Source organism: Garra rufa, chromosome 22 (genome assembly GCF_049309525.1).
Source record: "Garra rufa chromosome 22, GarRuf1.0, whole genome shotgun sequence".
Lineage (NCBI taxonomy): Eukaryota > Metazoa > Chordata > Actinopteri > Cypriniformes > Cyprinidae > Garra > Garra rufa.
The window spans coordinates 22,170,376-22,193,615 of NC_133382.1; the positions used below are offsets into that span (position 1 = coordinate 22,170,376).

The 23,240-nt window shown below is 36.8% G+C and overlaps 1 protein-coding gene across 1 annotated transcript in view; it reads left to right on the top strand.

Moving 5' to 3' along the window:
- The window catches only part of waca (WW domain containing adaptor with coiled-coil a), a 38,673-nt gene extending 17,559 nt beyond the window's left edge, over positions 1–21,114 (top strand). The window contains exons 6-13 of the mRNA XM_073828242.1: positions 1,268–1,383; positions 8,983–9,234; positions 12,605–12,727; positions 15,876–16,024; positions 16,104–16,219; positions 16,515–16,758; positions 18,565–18,692; positions 19,615–21,114. Of these exons, the coding sequence (XP_073684343.1) occupies positions 1,268–1,383; positions 8,983–9,234; positions 12,605–12,727; positions 15,876–16,024; positions 16,104–16,219; positions 16,515–16,758; positions 18,565–18,692; positions 19,615–19,684 (1,198 nt within the window). The 3' untranslated portion in view covers positions 19,685–21,114. The remainder of the gene's footprint in view (positions 1–1,267; positions 1,384–8,982; positions 9,235–12,604; positions 12,728–15,875; positions 16,025–16,103; positions 16,220–16,514; positions 16,759–18,564; positions 18,693–19,614) is intronic.
- Positions 21,115–23,240: the final 2,126 nt, after the last annotated feature.

The following is a 23,240-nucleotide window of genomic DNA, read 5'->3' on the forward strand; positions in this document are numbered from 1 at the left end:
CTCATTCTCCAACTCCCCCCGAATTAATAAGTTGAGTTTTACCGTTTTGAAATCCATTCAGCCGTTCTCCTGTTCTGGCGATATCACTTTTAGCATAGCTTAGCATAGATCATTGAATCCTATTAGACCAATAGCATCACATTCAAAAATGACCAACGAGTTTCGATATTTGTCCTATTTAAAACTTGACTCTTCTGTAGTTATATTGTGTACTAAGACCGGTGGAAATGCAAAGCTTCAATTTTCTAGGCTGATAAGATTAGGAACTACACTCCCATTCCGGCGTAATAGTCAAGGAAGTTTGCTGCCGTAATAAGGCTGAAGCAGGAGCAGTAATACCACGCAGCACATGTGCAAATGCTAAACTAGCTGGGAACTCATTTCTGATAATACTCCGCCTGCTTCGGCCATATTACAGCAGCAAACTTCCTTGACTATTACACCGGAATGGAAGTGTAGCTCCTAATCTTATCAGCCTAGAAACTCGCAGCTTTGCATTTCCACCGGTCTTAGTACACGATATAACTACAGAAGAGTCAAGTTTTAAATAGGACAAATATGGAAACTCGTCGGTTATTTTTGAACGCGATGCTATTGGTCTAATAGTATTCAATGATCTATGCTAAGCTATGCTAAAAGTGATATCGCCAGAACAGGAGAACAGCTGAATGGATTTCAAAACGGTAAAAATCAACTTATTAACTCGGGGGGAGTTGGAGAATGAGCCTATTTCCAAAAAAAGTGGAGTGTTCCTTTAAGCAGGAGAAACAACCTGTACTGTATTTTATTTATCAAAGATTTTGTGCAGCTGTTTATTTGTTGTGAAGCTGTTTATTTGTAAACAGGGAGGGAAACCCCCGTGTTTTAATTATATTTTGCTCAAAAACTGTTTAATAAAGTTTTAATAAAGGCTTTGAGTGTTAAGTAACCATTTATGGAAAAATACCGGATATATATCGTATACCGTCATTCCTCCTAAAAATACCGAGATATGAATTTTTGCCCATATCGCCCAGCCCTACTTTAAATACATATTTATGTAACAATGTCACAATTTTGTGCACATAAGGTGGTACCATAATTATGTGCTACAAACGTAAAATGAAATAGGCCTTATTCCACTTATCAAGTGACTTGTAGAAAGTTGAGACATGATGGCTAGTCTAGCTTGTGAGTTTTTTTTCTGTGTTGCCAATCATGTGTGTAAAGCTGATGTGGTTTTGTCATATGAATGCCAGTGTCATTTGTGAATGCCTTCCTGTTTCAGAGAGCAAAGGCAGAAAGAGGCAACCAAGATGGCTGCAGTGGTCAACAGTTTCCCTAAAGACAGGGACTACAGGCGTGAAGCCATGCAGGCTACACCTGCCAGCTTCTCCAGCACTAGTAAGTATCAGCGTCTGAAAACCTACATTTAGCTGTGTTATGGTGGCAGTAAAGGTTTAAGGGATAGTTTACCCTAAAATGAAAATTGTCATTAATTACTCACCCTCATGTCGTTCCAAACCAGTAAGATCTTCGTTCATCATCAGAACACAAATTAAGATACCTTTGATGAAATCTGAGAGCTTCTTGACAGCAATACAACTTGTAGTCAGAATGCACAAAAAGTTTTTACCTTCATAACATTCCTTTTGAACCACTAATGTCACAAGGACTATTTTTACAATATCCTTACTATCTTTTTGGGCCTTGAATGTGTCAGTTGCGTTGCTGTCTGTGCAGAGTCAGGAAGATCTCAGATTTCATCAAAAATATTTAATTTGTGTTCGGAATAGGAATAAAGTCTTACAGGTTTGGAACGACGTGAGGGTGACATACAAAGAGAGAGATAGTAGGTGATTTTGGGGACATTTGCGGTTTATATTAGTGAGAGGAAAAGTTCATTGTGTCACTTGGTTTGTTTCTAAGTGTTATGCAATTGCAGAGTCATTACTAAGCTACAGTCTTTTTTCACAGATGATCACAGATTGGTTTTGTATTTATAGAATGACAACATTTAGAGATTTTTGCTATGCTTTTATGCCTCAAACTTCTGCTTATCCGAACCACCCACATAAGCAGGGTCTGCTTGTCCATGCTGGTAGGAGGCAGTCGAGGCTTTGCTTTATGCAGCATGACGTGTTAATGCTCTTTAAACACTCGTGTGCTACATGCTGCTATTTCTCTTTTATGTACCAGTCGTCACAACGGTTTACTTCTTTTTGAGTAATTTTTCAGCGCTTTGCTATATCAAAGCTGTCGGAGGGTAGCAGGTGCTAAGCAGCAGGTTTAATGCACAGGGTTACCACTGTCATGGAAAAACCTCAGAATATCAGGGAGTTTTAAAATCTATTTTCAGGGCTGGAAAAAATGAAGTGCTTTGACTAGAGTCATGGAAATTTCGATAATGAATGATACACTTTCGTTGGTATGCTCTGTTCTAAAATATTTCAGCAATTTGATATCACGACTGGGGTGAAATAAAAATGGCTTTCGAGCTGAAATGTATGATTTCTTTTTTCCATTTGAATCAGCCAAAGCAGAACACAGATTGCTGGAAATGACTGATTAGTGAATCATTTGAATGATGTTTAGACGTCATTATCGAATAATTGCAAACGACTGAAAGGCAATCCATTTGTCAAAAAGTGTGGGATCACTGAAGGCAGTCTCTTTTTGTTGGTCTTCTGTCTGGAATTGTAATCATTTACCTTTAATGCACACAGCATTGTGAACAGGGGAAAGTGTTTTAGGTAGAGGATTTGTGAAAGGAAGTGTAATAATACTGTTTGTTTTCCTTAAAGAAATATTTGTTCTGGCCAGACTGTCAAAATGAAAAAAAAAAATGAATGAATGCAGATAATCTAATATGAAAATATTTTAATGAATATTTAATAACAAAGATTCTCAGGAGCCAATAACTCGTTCAGAAATTCATAAAACAGTCTTTCTCAACAAGAACAGAAATGTAATCAAAGAATTATATGCTTGTACTGACATTTTGTATACTTCATGAGAAGAAAAATATCCCTTGTCTCTATAAAAATGAACTAAAAATAGGAACACCATCTCTTTTTGAAGATACACTACCAGTCAAAAGTTTTTGAACAGTACGATTTTTAATGTTCTCCTCTTCTCACCAAGCCTGTATTTATTTAATCCAAAGTACAGCAAAAACAGTCAAATTTTGAAATTTTTAGTATTTAAAACAAATGTTTTCTATTTGAATGTATTTTTTTTTCCTGTGGTTTCAAAGCTGAATTTTTAGCATCATTATTCCAGTCTTCAGTGTCACATGGTCCTTCAGAAATATTCTTAATATTCTGATTTGCTGCTCACAAAACATAGTTTTATTGTTGGTGAATAGAAAGTTAAGAACAGCATTTATCTGAAATACAAATCCTTTATTACAGCGGTTCCCAACCGGGGGGTCGCGACCCACTAGGGGGCCTCAGTGATCCTCCAGGGGGGCCGCGAGATATCTTAAAAATAATTTAAATATTATCCTATAATTGTTTAATTTCATTATTAATATGCTAAATGAAAATAATAAAAGCACAGCCTCTCTCGTGTTCTGTGATTGATTGCTTCAGACTTGGCGCAGCAAGCCTCATCGCACTGTTAAATACAGACTAAATGGCGGTTCAAAACTTCCAAACGCTGTACGCAAACTACTGTTTCATCTCTCAGCTGCATGCATGAAGCAAACCGTCGCTCTAATGTAAAGGTAAAAATGATTAGTGTCATAATAACGAACTTGCGCGTGCCTAATGTATAACACTTGTGTATGTCAAAGTCGTACATGAGACACGCAAGTCCGCTATTGATTCACAAACTATGCGCGCTCTCAGGTAGGGATGCTCATTTCGGTTAATTTTCCTGACCGACAACCGCTGCTCGTTATCCGAACATTAACCGTTAACTGATAAAATTAGAATAATAAATTAGTTTAAAATAAAAATAGAATGCACGAGTATCTGTGATGACATTAAAAACACAAGCAAATGTTTTATTTTAACGTGCAAACAGCAGCATACAGAGCAACAACAAAAACTGTATTGACATATACTTAAATTATCACGCATCAGCAGCGGTTCTGAGAACAGAGAAAATCTGAATGAAAAAAAAAAGAATAATATAAATAGGCCTACACTAAATATGTATAAATTAAATAACTACCTAATTAATATGACAAAACTAAAACACACTGAATCCTTTTATGCGCTTTGAAGAACTGTACCGGTCTTATTCTTCTCGTCGGACATAAAAATATATAGCAGGCCAGCCAATACCTCAGTGTGCCTAGTTTTTAACATGTCCACATGCTGTACGGATAGGCAGGACCGCTGCCTGTTAACTCTTAGATCCGCGAAAAAAACACCATCACAAAAACCCTTTCAATTTTCGGTTCGGGACTTCCATCCACTGTCATATGCGTGTGGAGAAGTGCGTGTTTTACAGCGTTCAGCAATAGCCAATCACAGACATGTATGTTGATTCGATTATCACTGTGGCCAATCAGAGGAGGCTATGTTACAATCCATTCACCAACCAAAGTGCCGGTTTCAGTTTTGCTGATTTCTACACTTTCGCGAACTCTCTTATTAAAACAAAGAAAGTGTTGGCATTATATAAATAAGAGATTAATTGTGCAGTGTAAAGGTTATTTTATTACTTTTTAATAACTTTATGAGATTGCGATGAACTACTCTAGGATGAGTGATGGCTTTCCAGTGATTGTAACGGAGCGCCTATTGCGCACTTTCTAGACTATAATTCATTCAGAATTTGAATACATTCACTCACGGATTCACTCTCTGATAACCCAATAACGCCATTTGCCATTGTGTTGCATATACTACATCTGTTTACTAAGTAAAGGCGAAGCGAAATATGTCTGTACAGCCACACTGCACGTGTCGGCGCGCGCGTGAGTAAACAGATAACTTACAAATAGCATTATTTCTTTCACCATGCAGCAAACGTAAAAAAAAAAAAAAAAAAAAAGAATAGAAAAAGAATAGAAAAAAAAACCTTTTAAACCGTTTAACTGATAGTAATAATCGGTTAAAATTCTTACTGTCGGTTAACGGTTAAACGGTCAATATGAGCATCCCTACTCTCAGGGCTCTGATCCCTATCTTATTTTTGCGTGAAATTTCAAACATTTGCCTAGTTGTCCAAATTATTGCCCTGTGAGTGTTTTATAATGGATGCTCGCCCATAGAAGAGGAGTGAGGCTCGGTGTTTATGAGCATCAGGCACGCACTGACAGAGTTCACTGATCCCAAACCTTCACATCGATGTGTTTCAACAGAATTAGAATGCATTTGCTGTATTTTGAATTTGTGTATTAGTTTTTAATGGATACAAACAGTAGATATTCAGTCAGTCAAGTTCAAAGGGATAGGTTTAGTGGTCTTTTGGTATCTCCCTGTTATACGGCAGGTTCACTTATGTAAGAAAAAGTACTCTGAAGTTGTAAAGAATGCCTGAAGTAAAATAATTTTAAAAGTTAGAATTGAGCAGAGGTTTTCTTTAAAGATTATAAGGTATATTTTAAGTTTTAATTTAAAGTTTGTTTGAATTTTGAGTTTTTTTATAACATGCAGTAGAAGAATAATAAGGCAAAACAAATGTTTTGGTTAATAAAAAAGGTTTCAAAATAAATACTTTTTCTTTACTGCGGAAGTACAGTATAAGAGGACATGTCAGGCATAGGGGGGCCTTGCAAAATTGTCCGGAGAAGGAGGGGGGCCCCGGAGTAAAAAAGGTTGGGAACCCCTGCTTTATTACATTATACATTTTTTTTTATCATCCCTTTTTTGATTTAAAGCATCCTTTCTAAAAAACAAACAAACAAAAGGATTAATTTCTATAATTTCTTATAGAACATTTATGCTAACTCCAAGCAATGGTATAATGTATAATGCTACAAGTTTTTATTTCAGAGAAATGCTGATCTTTGGATCTTTCTATTCATCAAAGAATCTTAAAAAAAGTGTTCTCAACTGTTTTAAATGATGATGATGATGAATGCTTCTTGGGATGGCAAATTAGCATATTAGAATGATTTCTGAAGACTGGAGTAATGATGATGCTGAAAATTTAGCTTTGATCACAGAAATAAATTACATTTTAAAATATATTCAAATAGAAGGCAGTCATTTTAAGTAGTAAAAATATTTCACAATATAACTACTTTTGCTGTATTTTTGGTCAAATAATTGCAGGCTTGGTGAGCAGAAAAGACTTTAAAAACATTTAAAAATCTTACTGTTCAAAAACTTTCGACTGGTAGTGCATTACACATCACAGAACAAGCAGGCAGATTTACAGAGATGAGCATGCAGTAAGCTTGCTGTATTTTATGATGAGCAACTGTGTGCGGTCTCTTAATTGTTTTGCTTGAAGCTCAGCGCGCTTGTTCTGAGGGCACCTGTTAAGAAATGTTTGGTAGCGTCTCGCCACGTTGCCAGCCTTGGGAATTGTGGGCTATTTTTAGAACCTGACGTCTGCAGCACCTATTAAATAATGAACATTTATACAGTTTAACTGCTCCATTTGTACGCTCATCACGTGTTTCTCACTAGGTGCTTAAGTGAAGATCCTGCTTATCCTGAATACTTGTCATATGAACATGCTCTCATTTCCAGATTTTGAACAAACTCTTTCAAGATCTTTTTGAGACTTTTCTGTTGACATCTTGACTGGATGATTTGGGTGAATCCTCAGGCAAATCCTGAAATAGCTGCTGAGACACTTTCAATAAGCTAGTTGACAATAGGATGTGTTTTAGGGTTGAATTTTGTAGATCTGCTTGCTGTCAGATTGAGATTTTGTGTCCAAAACAGTCTGAAGAGGCATTCACAACTAGGGCTGTCACGATTCCTTGATTTAATTCCAGTACTCGATTTATTTATTTATTTATTTTTAAAGTAACTGGCAAAATACTGGAAGTGGAGCATTCTATTGATGAGAATACATGAAACACATTTTTAGATGTTTTCCAAGGCTGCATGATATATCACACCCCTTTAAAAATCATCATAAAGCATAATGCTATTGTGAATTCACAAAAGCTGTGATTCAATTAAATAAATATATGCAGTGCAGGTTTAATATGCACTTTAATTATTTACATGCGTGTATGTTACGTACGTGGCTCCGTTCACAGTAAATGCTGCTTCGCACAAACAGTTACCATTTATAAGTGTGGAACTCAGTTTCTGCATATTGCTGTGAGTTTGGGTTTATTATACCATTCATCTGGGAATGCAACTTGCGCCATTTCATCAGATATGTAAGGTAAATCATTTTATAAACCTAAGCAAACACAAGAGAATACATCACTTCTTTCTCAAAATGCTAGCTGTTCATTACAATTTTTGATGTTTTTGACATTTTGATGTCCACATATTCAATAAATTACGGTGGCTTTAATGTTTCTGTCATAAAGAAATGGCTAAATATTAAAGATTAAGTGGGAATTTAAATTAAATGTTGTTTAGTCAATATTAAAGAAGTTCACTTCCAGAACAAAAATTTACAGACTTTACTCACACCCTTGTCATCAAAGATGTTCATGTCTTTCTTTCTTCAGTCGTAAAGAAATTGTTATTCCAGGAAAAGTTTTCAGGAATGTTCTCCATATTCTATGGTGCCTGTGATTTTGAACTTCCAAAATGCAGTTTAAATGCAGCTTGCAAGGGCTCTAAATGATCCCAGCTAAGAAAGAAGGGTCTTACCTAGCGAGACAATCGGTTATTTTTGAAAAAAAAAACAAACAAACGGTGTAATCCTGGTCATCTAAAAAACTCCCATCTCATTTTCTCCTCTAATTTCAAAATAGTCCTGTTTTAAAATTTTTTTGAAGAGTGTTTGACCCTCCTTGCACGTTCAATTTGTAAACACTGGGTTGGTAGTGTTGTAGGATGATTTTGAAGTTTCGACATACCATAACTGTATTGAACCAGATTACACAGTTTGCATGTGCATCACAGATCATTTGAGGTTAAAAAGCATAAAAAATTGCTCTTTTTGTAGAAAATACCTAATTGTTTTGCTAGATAAGACCCTTTCTTCCTCGGCTGGGATTGTTTAGAGCAGTGTTTCTCAACTCCAGTCCTCGGGACCCACTGCTCTGCACATTTTGTATGTTTCTGAGTCTGACACACTCAGTTCAGTTCATGAATCTTTCTATTAATGAGCTGATGTTCAAAATCAGGTGCCTTAAATGAGGAAGACATACAAAATGTGCAGAGCAGTGGGTCCCGAGGACTGGAGTTGAGAAACACTGGTTTAGAGCCTTTTGAAGCTGCATTTAAACTGCATTTTGGAATTTAAAAATTGTGGGCACCATAGAAGTCCACTATATGGAGTACATTCCTGAAATGTTTTCTTCAAAAAACATAATTTCTTTACAACTGAAGAAAGAAAGACACAAACATCTTGGTTGACAAGAGGGTGAGTAAATGATCTGTACATTTTTGCTCTGGACATGAACTACTCCTTTAAAGAAGAATTGGATCAAGCAATGAAGTGTAGTTGTTTGTTATATGCATTTCTAGTACATATAAAACATTACGTATTTAAACAGTTTTGTTCAATAAAACCAAATGATTACTTGCTTTTGATGCTTTATTTGAACTAATTACTATTGCTTCATTGTTAATTTGTATATTAAGTAATTTGAAAGGTTATTGTTTGCTTGGGTCTATTTTAATGACCACAAAACAATTCTAATTATCAGTTTACTCGATTAATCATCAGAATAATCGACTGATTACTCGATTACTAAAATAATCATTAGTGACAGCCCTATTCACAAAACAAAAAAACCCCCGATAATTATAACTACAATATTTTGACACGGATGAACAGTATCTGTGGAATCATTTTCAGATTTTTTTTTTTCTTTCCAGCTGATGAATGATATACCTTGGCAGCCAATCAAAAATTCACCTGGCTTTATTTCTTTGTCATTTCCCCCCCTATAAACAGAGTCTTCGATTCCCACAGAGAAGCCTTCCTCACTCACACCCTCCTCTTCCTCTGCTGCTGTGTCTGGCTTAAGTGTGGCCAACTCAGCCAGCGGAGCTTCTGGCTCTACAGTCCCCGTGTCTCCGGTGATGCAGTCTCCAGCCCCGCCAACTCTTCTCCAAGACCCCTCCCTCTTACGCCAGCTCCTCCCTGCTCTGCAAACGGCCCTGCAGCTGAACAACGCCAGTGTAGACATGGCCAAGATCAATGAAGGTAAGTGTATTGAATCTTGGCGAAAGAGACCTTAACAGACGTTTTTATCCAAAACATTATGGCCCGGTTTCACAGACAGGGCTTAAATTAAGCCAGGATTAGGCCATAGTTCAATTAGGACATTTAAGTAATTTTTATAAATGTGCTTCGAAAAAAACATTTTTGGTGTGCATCTTTAGACAAAACAAAGGCACTGATATATTTTAAGATCAGTCAGTGCAATTTTCTTTTAGTTGAAACAGCTCAGACTTACATTTTAGTCTAGGACTAGACTCAAGCCTCGTCTGTGAAACCGGGGGTATGGGTACAGTCCCACCTGCGGTTAAATCCTTGCTTACAGTATTGTGGTGATGGTGGTTACCGCTTTTAAACTTTACTACACCACTATACCTTCAATGTGTGTAAGCAAGCATACGTTTTGCAGATTTATTCTAGTTTGGTTACTTGTACCACTCAAGTGAGTGTATAATTGCTTGTTATATACTTGTGCATGCTGGGCTTGCGTCAGCTTTCCTCTTATCTTCGCATCTCAGGGATGAATCATAGCTTTGCTGCGTCCTGTACATGGCCTGTGTGAATTGCCATTTGTGAGCGTGTCATTGCTTCTCGCTTTCCATGATTGGGTGCATTCTCCTAGCCAGAACTTGGGTGAACGAGAAGTGCCATACAGAAAGTCTAAGTGGAGTTTGGCCTTTCTGTTCTCGCACCACTGCATATGGCAGATGTGTGTAAACAGTGAAATGTAAAAATTGCATGATCAAGTGCCAGGGCTGCTCGTCATTCTTCAAATCCATGAATATTGGATTTGAACTAGTTGCGGGGAACGTTTCCTCTAGTTGAAGTTGTGGTAAAGTGCTTTGCTGGAAGGTTTTCTGGTAGATTATGAATGTGGTCTCAATGATGCTCAAGTTTTATATCACTCCATTTGAGATTGAAATTGTAATGCATTGTCTGACCTAGGATTGTAACACACAAGGGATGTGCAAAATCAGCTAGTCTGTATATTGTCTGAACTAATTGGTCTTAAGGAAACCTTGTCTAAAGAGTACATAGGATGCCCATTTTCCACAAGTTGGTATGATTCTTTAGGGTCTTCATGAAATGTCTGCAGCATTCTTTGGTTAAAATTTCTCAATGGTGTAAAACACAGTTTTTACCTGTCAAAACAGCTCTGTTCACAGCTACCTGTTTTAGTGCATGTCTCTTTAAAGAATGAGCTTTGCTCACTCCACCCCTCTCTTTCGTGGAAGAGGGAAGGCGATTTGCAAATCATAAATTTAAAGTGTGGGACTTCTGGAGGTGCAGTTGGATCACAAACAGTGGGTACTGATCCGTCTATGAGTTTGACCTTTTTAGCAAAACCTGCTTCGGATTGTCCCTCGTTCAGAAAGCAGTCTGAAGTAAAATGATTTGTGCAGACATAATCAGGTTTAGGTGTCTTCGGTGTTGCGTTACCATCAAAAACAAAACTAATCCACTGCATTCTCAGTGATTCTGAATTATGTCAGGAGAAAATGAAGACGTTTATGTCTACAAAACACCTATATTGCTTTAGGAGACTGTTACAGAAAATCAAAATGGCTTGATAATTGAAACTGTTCAGGTTTTTGGGGATTTAAAAAAAAAAATATCACTAAAGACATACAGTGCCTTGCGAAAGTATTCATACCCCTTCATTTTTCTTTCACATGTTATGTTGCTTTAGGTTAAACTGCTTTAAATTACTTTTTTCCCACGTCAATCTACACTCCTTACACCATAATGGCGAAGCAAAAAAACTTAGCAAATTTATTAAAAATAAAAAACTTAAGTATCCATTGCATAAGTATTCATTCTCTTATCTGGGACACTTGAAATGTAGCTCAGGAGCATTCATTTTGCTTAAAGATGTTACTACACTTTGAGTGAAGTTAACCTGTGGCAAATTAATTTGAATGGTCATGATTTGGAAAGGCACACACGTCTTAATAAAAGGTCTAACAGCTGAAAATGCATATCAGAGCAAACCAATCCCTGAGGGAAAAAAAACTGCCTGAGCTCAGAAACCGAATTGGATCAAGTCAGAAATCCGGGGAAGAGTTCAGAAAAAAATCTGCTCCATTTAAGGTTCACAGAAGCATGTAGTCTCTGTTACCCTTGATGGAAGTAGTTTGAAACAACAACTAGGTCTTTTCCTAGAGCTGGTCTCCTGGCCAAACTGAGCAATTCATGGAAAAGGGCCTTGGTTAGTCACTCGAGTTGATCTCCATGATCGTATGCGAAGATAGGAGAGATCTACAGAAAAACAAACATCACTGCACCACTCCATCGATGGCGATATGGCAAACCTTGGATAAACCTTAGGTCTGATGAACCTCAATTCCAAGCATCATGTGTGAAGGAAACCAGACACTGCTCATCACCTTAAGAGTACCATATCAACAGGAAAGTGTGCTGGTAGCAGCCTCATGCTATGTGGCTATTTTTTAGTGGCAGGTACTGAAGCACTTGTCAGAGTAGAAGAAAACCTCTGTGTACCAAAATATCGAGAGAGCCTTAATGAAAACCCAGTCCAAAGCATTCAGAACCTCGTACTGGGCAGAAGGTTCACCTTCCAACAGGACAATGAGCCAAAGCACACAGCAAGGTTTATAGACAACTCTGTGAATGTCCTTGAGTGGCCCAGCCGGACCCTGTGCTTGAACCCAATCAAATATTTCTGGAGAAACCTGAAAATGTGCTACTACTCCCATCCAACCTGACAGAGCTTGAGAGGTGAGGAAGTTAGAAGTATGGCAGATAATTGCCAAATGCTGATGAGCAAAGTTTGTCGCATCATACCCGAAAAGACTTGAGGCTGTAAAGGTGCTTCAGCTAAGTACTGTGTTAAGAGTATGAATACTTATGCAATGTACATATTTCAGTTTATTTTTAAATAAATTTACAAAATTGTTTTTGTCATTATGGCGTATGGAGTGTAGATTGATGTGGAAAAAAGTAATTTAAAGCAGTTTAACATAAGGCTTAAACCTGAAAAAAATTAATGCTTTTGCAAGGCACTGTATTTTATATGCAAACCTTTTAATTTGACTAATTTCAGCCCCAATACAAAACAATTCTAATTAGATGTAACATATGTTGGTGGACTTTAACTTTAAAGGGGATAAACTTAGACTCAACTTTTCAGAACCTTGCAGATTCTCTAACTGCGTGCTAAGAATAAAAAGACAAGCACCTAATGTGAGCTAAGCACTTAGTAAACAAGTGAGTTTTTTCTCCCTGCAGACACAAGTGTTAGGTTTTTATTTATTCATTTTTTTTTGACTGCTTCCTGTCTTCATCTTTTGTCCTTGCTTCCTTGCTTCATTCTGTGTTCTCTGTGTCTCTGTAGTTCTCACGGCTGCAGTAACTCAGGCTTCGCTGCAGTCCATGCTCCATAAGATCCTGACTGCTGGTCCGTCTGCCTTCAACATCACAACTCTGCTATCCCAGGCTACTCAGCTGTCCAGCCAAGGTACATACACACACTCTGCCGTCTCTCTCGTACTACCTTTTACTTCCAACCTGCTGTGTTTTTTTTTGTATTTGTGCTACAGTGCCATCCAAATTAAATGTCTTTGACACGTTGTTTTAAGGTCGGCTCTGTTTTGTGACCTCATCTTGAACTTTAAAACTTGAGCTCGTGGTTTTGATTTGTTTTTGGCGTGAGATTTTGTTGCTTGTGTTGCCGACTCATGTCAGCTGTGGGGTTCTGAGTCAGCTTCCTTGAGTTAGCAGATGGGGTTGGTAGCTTAGCAAGGATCACACACACACACACACACACACACAGGCTTGGCTGCTGCTGTCAGAACAGATAATGGTGAGCCACGTGGGCCTCAGAAATGATTTTTGGTTTTAAGTAGCTTTGTGTATGGATTTGTCATACAGCATCTGTTATTTGGCAATATCTAAATTACATGTTTAATTGAAAGTTCGCAATGATGATCTGTCATGAAAGTTCGCAATGATGATCTGTCATAACCAATAGTTTTCATGTAATACTTGGCAAGACTGGTATTTTGACACATTTGTGTAGTTGACCTTTCAAGCACAGTAATCCTTGAAGGAGAGCTCAATTTGGCTCTTGTGTGAACAAATAATTTCCCTCTAAATATCGAGCCAGTGTTTTTACAGTATCTTGTGGTGGGTGAATCCCAGACCATCAATATCAAAGAAAAAAAATTACATTTTAAAGTTAAATGCACCAGTTTGGTGCACTTTGAGAGCAAAATTAAAGGGATAGTTCACCCAAAAATGAAAATTCTGTCATTAATTGCTCATCCTTGTGTCGTTCCAAACCCGTAAGACCTTCGTTTACTATCAGAACACAAATAAAAAGATTTTTTTGTTCAAATCCTCTCTAAACCCCTCCATAGACAGCGAAGGTACAACCACGGTCAAGGCACAGAAACAAAGTAAGGACATCTTTAATATATTCCATATGACATCAGTGGTTTAACTGTAATTTTATAAAGCTACAAGAATATTTTCCGTGCAATGTCCTTACTACCTTTCTTTATACGTATGGAGGGTCAGAAACTCTCGCTTTTAATCCAAAATATCTTAATTTGTGTTCCGAAGATGAACAAAGGTCTTACGTGTTTGAAATGACGTGAGGATGAGTAATTAGTGCCAGAATTTTGGTTATCCCTTTAAGAACTCTAACCCTTTTTCAGTCATAAAATTAAACAATTTAAAAAAAAACTTGCACTGATTTGTACCTTGACATGGGAATGGACTCTAACTGCTTTAGTTGTGATAATTTCTCAGTGCAAATTACATTTACACTGGCGTTTTTAGAAAGCAAAACTGTTTTAATGGAATAATTATTATTAATGGAAAACATGGCAAGGTAACTAGGAAATTAATGAGAAACCCTGCAAGCATGCCTGTAGTCCTCTGCTGCATGGATTTATTTACATACTTCAATGTAAATTATATTGCGTAGTCTGTCAAATGACACTTTATATCGTTTCCACAGTGTGTGGATTTTATGTGAAATGCGATTTGACCTATTCTAGCATAAGTTTTTTAGATATTCCCTAATGTAGTAGTCTAAGGTTAAAATTGTTTTTTAAACTAGAAGCTAAGAGCCAGTGTTTCTCTGCTTTGATCATGAAGTTGGTGTTTCTATAGTCCTCTGTAGCAGAAATGCAAAATGTTAAAAAAAATAGTCAACATACTATTCTTACTAAAGTAACATGCACACAAGGCTTTCACATTTTTCGCCCATGGTTATATTTAGAAAAGCAGTAGATTAGATTGTGCTTCTTAGTCTGTTAATGGCCTGAGTGTGTTCATAGTGTTTCTGCGCTTTAAAGAAGTCCACTTTCAGAGTGAAGATTTCCTGATAATTTACTTACCCCCATGTCATCCAAGATGTTCACATCTTTCTTTATTTGTAAAGAAATTAAGGTTTTTGAGAAACATTCCAGGAATTTTCTCCATATAGTGGACTTGAAGGTGACCAACAGGTCCAAATTGCAGTTTCAATGAAACTAAGTGTATGCATTGAATAATTTTGTAGTCAAGTGCTCATTTAGTCTACGTCTACATTTAATCTACATTTAATGCTCTCAGTCCACACTAGCAATCTAAATCATTTTACGAGCTTCTCATCCACACTGAAATGTGACCCTGGACCACAAAACCAGTCTTAAGTAGCGCTGGTATATTTGTAACAATAGCCAACAATACATTGTGTGGGTCAAAATTGCAGATTTTTCTTTTATGCCAAAAATCATTAGGGTATCAGGTAGGAAGATCATGTTGTAAATTTTCTACTGTAAATATATCTCAACTTTATTTTTTATTAGTCATATGCATTGCTAAGGACTTCATTTTGACAGATTTAAAGGCTTTTTTCTTTTTTTGCACCCTCAGATTTCAGTTTGAAATTGTTGTCTTGACCAAATATTGGCATATTCTAGCCTATTTATTTGGCTTTCAGATAAGGTATAAATTTCAATTTCAAAAATAAATGTCAGAAAACATAATTCACTTTAATGTTCATGTGTAAAACCTCATAAAAGCTCACTGAGATGATACAGATGAGAACGGCATACGTTTTCACACATTTCTTCTATTTTTGGTTCTTCTAGTGGCATATTTGACTCTTACCAAGAACCAAATGTGCCTAAAAGCATATGCCATCATTCCGTCAACGTCACATATCCATAGTGCCGATAGGAATGTATATTTTGTTGTTTTTATTTTTAAACTGATGAAGGTGCAAATGCAAGTCAGATCATGAGTAGTTTTCTATCTTACAGGTTGTATCAGTAAACGTTCGATTACTCAAACTTAGCCCTAGTTGGATGTCAGTGCTCAAGTGTTATTTTGGTATTATTTTTATTTACTTAATGTATTTTCAGTTTTTTTTCTTCTTCTTTTGTGTAAGTTTGTGCTTTTGACATTTTAATAGTTTTAGGTTTTATTTCTGCTTTATTGCAATTAACAATGTTTGATTAGTTTTAGTTAACAAGAACACAAACTACAGTTTGAAAACAGAGCCCCAGAATCCCATTTGTTAACCAAGTACATGCCTGTTGTGATTAGTTTAGTGATCTGTTCATCTTATCTGTCTTCTCTCTTTTTTTTTTTTTTTTGGTCCTGTGGAGTAGCCCAGCAGTCCAGCCAGTCTCCGATGTCTCTGACGTCAGACGCTTCCTCTCCTCGGTCGTACGTGTCTCCTAGAATCAGCACGCCACAGACCAACACAGCTTCCCTCAAACCGCCCCTCAGCACCACGCCAGTCTCCTCACAGACCAAGGTATACTGCTGTCAAATAAGATGACGGATGTCACAAATGAAAATATGGCTTTGTAACACTTTCTCCCTATCTTTCTCAGATGAACGCTATGACAGTTAAGTCCAGTTCTCTCCCTCCACCATCGTCCCAGCAGCCCCTTCCCACAGACAAACATCACGACAACGGCAACTCTCCACGGACGCTGCAAAGACAGAGGTGACTTAAGACATTTAGAAATTACTAATCGAAGTCATCAAAACTTTAATTAAAAATTGTGCAAAATAAATGTTTACGGGAGCTTCCCACTGCATGCCTCAGCAGCCATATTTGTTGCTTAAAGTGACTTGTTTTGTGGCGTTTGACTGCCATCTTCTGGCTATTTGTGATATTTTTAATTTTGATGTTTTAGGATCACCTTAAATTAATGTATTTGTAAAGACTTGATGAATACAAAGTAGTTGTTTTTTTAAATCAGAAAAACATTGACCCATTCTCTGTTTATGATTTGCAGCAGTCAGAGAAGTCCGTCTCCAGGTCCAAACCACATGGGCAGCAACAGCAGCAGTAATAATGGTGGTGGAGGTGGTGGTCAAGGACCAGGTACAGTCAGCGGAGCAATGCCCCCGGGCTCAGTACCTGCTGGCACAGCTCCAGGCAGAGCAACATGTTCCTTCACACCCACGCTGGCCGCACACTTTAACGAGAACCTCATCAAACATGTGCAAGGGTGGCCTGCGGAACATGTGGAGAAACAGGTATGGAAACATGAATGTGGTGGTGTTGTTTTGTGTGTGTGAATAATGCATACTTTTAATCATGAAGTATGCAATAAATTGATCAAAACCGTTTCCAACATTCATAGTAAATCGGCATATTAGAATGTATCATGTGACACTGAATACTGGAGTAATGTTGCTGAAAATTCAGCTTTCCATCACAGAATAAATTCTATTTTAAAATGTTAAAATAGAAAACCACTATTTTAAATTGCAATATTTCACTATTCTGATTTTTTTTAAATGTATTTTTAATCAAGTAAATGCAGCCTTGATGAGCAGAAAATACTTTTTAAAAACATTAAAAATCTTACTTATCACTAACTATATATTACAGTTTTCATAAAAATTAAGCATCACAACTGTTTTCAGCATTGATGACGAGAAGAAATTGAAAGAAATTTCTTGAGCAGCATATTATAATTTTTTTTTTTTGTAGGATCATGGTACACTAAAGACTTAGTGACTGCTGAAAAGCCATCACATAAATAAATTACATTAAAAAAAAAAATGTTTTAAATTGGAATGTTTTACAATATTGCTGTTTTTACTATATCTTAAATCACATAAATGCCAACTTGATGGGTATAAGAGACTTGAAGAAATCTTACTGTTAACAGCCCAAAAAGTGAAAAAGAAGCAAATAAAGAAACAGAGTTTCACAGAGTTTCTAGTTTTCTTAGTGCTGACCATCTGATCATTCAATAGGTCTTAAAGGGATAGTTCACCCAAAAAATGACAATTACATTTACATTTACAATTACCCCATAATAAACTTACACTAAAGCCATCCCAGATGTATGTGACTTTCTTCTTTCAGACAAACACTAAATATATAGTTTAAAAATGTGGTTCTCACGAGACTAACATATTGTCACCAAAGCTTACGTTATGCCTTCGTCCTACGTCGTGAGTACATCATGGGATAACTATCCCTTTAATAGGTGTACAGCCTCACTGGACAAAAACACACAGCATTGCACACCAATAATAGTCAAAAAAAAAATATATATATATGGGAAAAAAATGGTTTTACTAGTTATAATGTGACTTGTATTGGTTTGTGTTGAAACTGTAATGGACCCTGTCAAAGTCCCTTTAAGGCAAGTCATGTCACTCGGCGGCCATCTTTGAAACGCTACTCGGGCAGGCAAGTGCAGCTCCTATCTCTTTGAATGGGGAAACATCAAATTCTCCAAAACTGTTCACCAAGTTTAGGATTAAATTTCATATTTTAAAACTCCAAAGAAATCCAACAAGAACTACCTCATGAATATGGTTCCTTGTGTTCCAATAGCGTTAAAAAAGCGCTTATTTTTCCGGCTAAATGAGCCAGTGCGCATGCGCAGTACTGAGCGCACGTCTTAGAGGGCCGATCGTTTCTATAGCAACTGGGACTTCTAACTGCAGCTGCAGTGACGCGCTGACTTTACTAATCAACGATTGTTTCCCCATTCAAAACTACACGAGTGACATGTCTTGGGTATTCTATAGTGTTTGACCCTGTGGGTTTTATTGGTAATTGGTCGCCTTCTATTGGTGGCTTTTTAAAACCACTAAATCCAAATGGAATATGTCCCAAAACACACCACTTTTTTAATGGTTTTAATGATTAAAAGTTGATGGTTTGTGGAAACCATTAGAATTTCTGTGATGGTTTCTTTTGTTGAAGTAATCTTATTAATGGGCTGCTGAACACAAATCATTGGCATCCACCTGTCTGCTACTGAAATACAGAGATTTTTGCTGCATTGCTAGCAATTCATATACTGCTGTCTCATCCAGGCCTCACGGTTACGTGAAGAGGCTCACACCATGGGCAGCATCTACATGTCAGAGAACTGCACAGAGCTGAAGAACCTGCGCTCACTGGTGCGAGTGTGCGAGATCCAGGCCACATTGCGCGAGCAGAGGTAAGCACGTTTTACTTTAAATACCAAAGCATGTGCATGTGACTACTATTTAGGGATGTGCGGTATACCGGTACTGTGAAAATACTTGTATTTATTATTTTTCAAACGGCACAATATCAAAAGTTTGCTCAGTTCGGTATTTCATCCTCTGTTACGATTTTCACCACTATGCGGCAGTGTTGCGCAAACTGGCGTAAAACAGGCAAGCGTGATAACAGACAAACGGCGATTGATCACACAGATGAAACGCGCTCTACATGTCCGAAATTAATAAATAACGAGAGTGGTTGAAGTGAAATATGGCATTACTTTGCCTACAAAACTGATGAAAAGGGTGAACCCACAGACCTCAATGCACCAGTCTGCAAGCGCTGCGACACATTAGTTTTCCTGTCCAAAAATCTGCAGCTATCAGAGGAGCTAGCAAAAAAATAAAGACTGCAAAGATATGTAGATGTGAACCCATTTTATTCAGTCCCAAAATCACAATCCAACCTGTATCCTCTACCCTGTAGGTTTTTTGTTGTTGTTGTTGTTGTTGCATTCACATTTTCTTTGTGATAAAGACTAAAAATATATTAAGAGATTTACTTTATTTTAATTAGATCTCTTCAGTTTTGTTTCTTCTAAAATCAAAATTGTAGTTTTTATTTTTTTTGTAACAATTTCTTTGCACAGTTGTTCATAGAGTTTCAAGCACTGTGTTTAATAAAACTGTTTTCAATTCACCTATATTTGCCTGTTTCCTTTTTTTTTTTTTTTTTTTTTTTTTTTTTTATAACCTATGGTATTGATTTAGTATCGATACCAAGGTATTAGATCCTAGTATCGTACTGAAGTCAAAATTGTGGTATCGAGCCATCCCTACTACTATTATCACGCAAATGTACTAACTTGGCTCTCCCTTTCTCTTTCTCCACAGGATACTGTTTTTGAGACAACAAATTAAAGAACTTGAAAAGTTGAAGAATCAAAATTCCTTCATGGTTTGAGGAACTCTGGGTTTGCTAATGTGGTCTTGAAACAGGAGGAGAGAGGGGTAGGTGAATGAGTGGGCAAAACCCATTTCATGCGCGCGGAACCCTGGAGAACCAAAGTTCTGTTGCGTTCTGCTCTGGGCCCAGTCTTACATTAAACGAGCTGCAGCGAGGTCTTGCTTGGACCGAGGGTGGGTGGGGGTTGGGGAGGGGGGTGCAGAGAGGTTTTCGGGAGGAGCCGCCCTCGCCCCGTCCCCTGTACATGTAGATTATTTGTAGATGTTATTTCCATGTTGTAAATATATTTTGTAGATGAAGCCATGGGAAGCCATGCCTATCAAAGCTTTTGACATCCAAACGTTAAACTAATCAGCACCAAGGCAGACTGGGATCTCAAGTGCCCTCATTGCCACCATATGTAGAACTCTTGACTGCAGATTTTTAAATGACATGATTAAACGAAATCAAAACAAAAAAACAAAAAGGAAAAAAACAAATGCTCTTCAGATATACGACCGGTGAACCATTGCCTTGAGCATGTACCAGACCTGCATGGAAAAGGTGGACTAGTCGACCGGGACATTTATCGAGGACGATGACGTACACACTCTTTGTCTTCTCACAACTGTGCACACGTATCCACCGGTTCATTCTTCTCTCGCTACATATGAAAAATGGTAGTAATGCTACATGGTTATTTGGTTAGTTTACTTATTTCTTTCTCTGGTTGCACTATAATGGTTTCATTCCCTCATCCAATGCCTTTTGAGGGGGTTTACATCCTGTTTGTCCACAATGGTTCAGTGGTCTCCTACCTGCCCCTAATGGCCCAGCGATACGCCCATGGTCAACACCAGTGCCTGCTTACGTGATGGAGTGAATGTGAGCAAGAACAAAAGGAGAGAAAGAGAATCATTCCTGCAGCTCAACCCATGTCGTTCCCCTCCCTCGCCTCCCTTAGCAGGAGATGAAGACTGGTTGTCACCCAGAATCCCCTTTTTCTTTTCTCTTAATCTTTCCAGGTTATTTTGTTTCTTTTTGTTTCTTTTTCTGTACCCTTGTTTTGTTTAAAAAAAACTGTACTTTGAAAAAAAAAAAAGAAAAAGGAAAAAATTGAGCAAGTTGCTGTGACAGCTTGCGTTAAAAACCAGAGTTCATTCCTATGTACAGTTGCTAAGTAATAATGAAGTTAAAGTTTTATTAAAGTTGCAGTGATTACTAGTCTATCAGATATGTTGTATTCATAAATTATTACCACACATTTTCCTTTGCACCCTGATGGGATGGAATGGGGGGAAAAAGTGCTACTGGAAAACCGAGGAAACTGAGGGTCAGCCAAGGACTGGACATCACCAACCCTGTTACACCAGGATGAGGGCAGGGTCACCTGGGGTCGGAAGGTCAAATGTGAAATGTATGTATTGTAATAAACATGCTAAACTAAATTTCGTTGTTGTTTTTTTGATTAGTATTGTGTCTTCGTTTCTACTATGTTGAGTTTACTACAAAATGTTCAGTTATTTGAAATTGAGATTTATACGTTATATGAAAGCTGAATAAAGAAGCTGTCCATTGATGTATGGTTTGTAGGATAGGACAATATTTGTTCGAACTATTTGAAATTTTGGAATCTGAGGGTGCAAAAAAATAATACTGAGAATCACTTTTAAATTTTTCCAAATAAAGTTCTTAGCAATGCATATTACTAATAAAAAGAATTAAGTATATATATATATATATTTACAGTAGAATTTTTTACAAAATCTTCATGGAACATGATATTTACTTAATATCCTAATGATATTTGATTATAAAAGAAAAATCGATAATTTTGACCAATATGATTTTTTTATTGGCTATTGCTACAAATATTACCTGTGCTACTTGAATTAGGGAAAAATAAGCATAAAAGCTAGGCTTTACACTGTTTGGAGGACATTAAGGTATAGCCTTTGATATTGGATATTTTAATTGTTCATGTTCTTTTTTGCTGTCTTTTACAACTCTTTAAAAGTTCGTTTTTAAAAACACCATTTAATAACACTTTAACAGATCACAAACTGAATATTTATTGTTCATACAATGTTACCAACTAAGACAAAAATATAATATATTTATTATAAAATATATGGAAGACTTAATTGGAAATGTTGCCTAGGCACAAACTTGGATACTAAAGTTACTAAAAATGACATAAAAAAAAAAAAAAGGCTAAATAGAAATATTAACAGCGAGTAAATATGACAAGGCCATAACCAAATTAATCAAATGTAAATTTTTTTTTTTTAACTAAGTGATTCTAAGTATTAATACTATAAATAGTATTTAAATAATACAGAAATGACATATTTTCATATATTGTCCTATATGTTGCGATGCCTCAAATAGCTTTTAACATGAATTATTTGAATTTTTAAATTTATCTAGATAAAATATGTAAGATTTTAATGTAGGCCAGTTATCAGTTTATTGGTGTCAGGTACAGTCTTAAAAATAAAGCTGCTTTAAAAGGTTCTTCACAGCGATGCCATAGAATAGGGTTCCCCCAAATCTTACCCTGGAGGTCCAATGCGCTGCAGAGTTTAGCTCCAACCCTGATCACATTCACCTACCTGTGTTTCTCTAATGATCCTGAAGACCTTGATTAGCATGCTCAGGTGTGTTTGATTAGGGTAAGAGCTAAACTCTGCAGGAAAATGGATCTCGAGGTCCAGATTTGGTGATCCCTGCCATAGAAGAACCATTCCTTCAAATGTTCTTTAACCCCTTAGCGTTCCACCCGCGGAACGTTTTGCATTGAGTTTAGGTTTGATAGGAAGGGTTTAAAGAACCACCTCTTTCTTACTTTTTTATAATCTGAACCCTTCTTTTGCCACAAAGAACCTTTCGTGAAACAGAAAGGTTCTTCAGATGTGAAAAGTTCTTTGTGGAACCATTTAGACACAAAAGATTCTTCTATGGCATCGTGAAGCACCTTTATTTTTTAAGAGTGTAGTGTTTTAATATAGGCGCGTCCCTACTAAAAAAAGTTTCTAAAAAAGTGTGTTATGCCCACTAGGTGTCAGTGTTTGCAGATTGCTTATTACAGATTAGTGGTTTGTGAATATTTGCTGTTTTTGTCTTGACAAGACGAATTTCTTCCCTGCTGAAAAAAACAATAGACACCAAAAAACGTGTAATGGTTTTACTGGTTATAATGAGACTTGTATTGGTTTTAATGGAAACTGTAATGGACCCTGTGGGTTTCTACTGGTAATTGTCCGCCTTATATTGGTGGCTTGTTAAAACTGCTAAATCCTAATGGAATATGTCCCAAAACACATTACAGAAAAACATTTTTAATGGTTAAATGATGATTGTTTGTAATGGTATTTGTGACCCTGCACCACAAAACCAGTCATAAGGCTTTTTGAAATTGAGATTTGTACATATGAAAGCTGAATAAATAAACTCTCCATTGATGTATGGTTTGTAGGTTAGGACAGGTAGGTTAATTGAGAAAATTGCTTTTTACCGGTCATAATTTTTATTACATATATATATATATATATATATATATATATATATATAT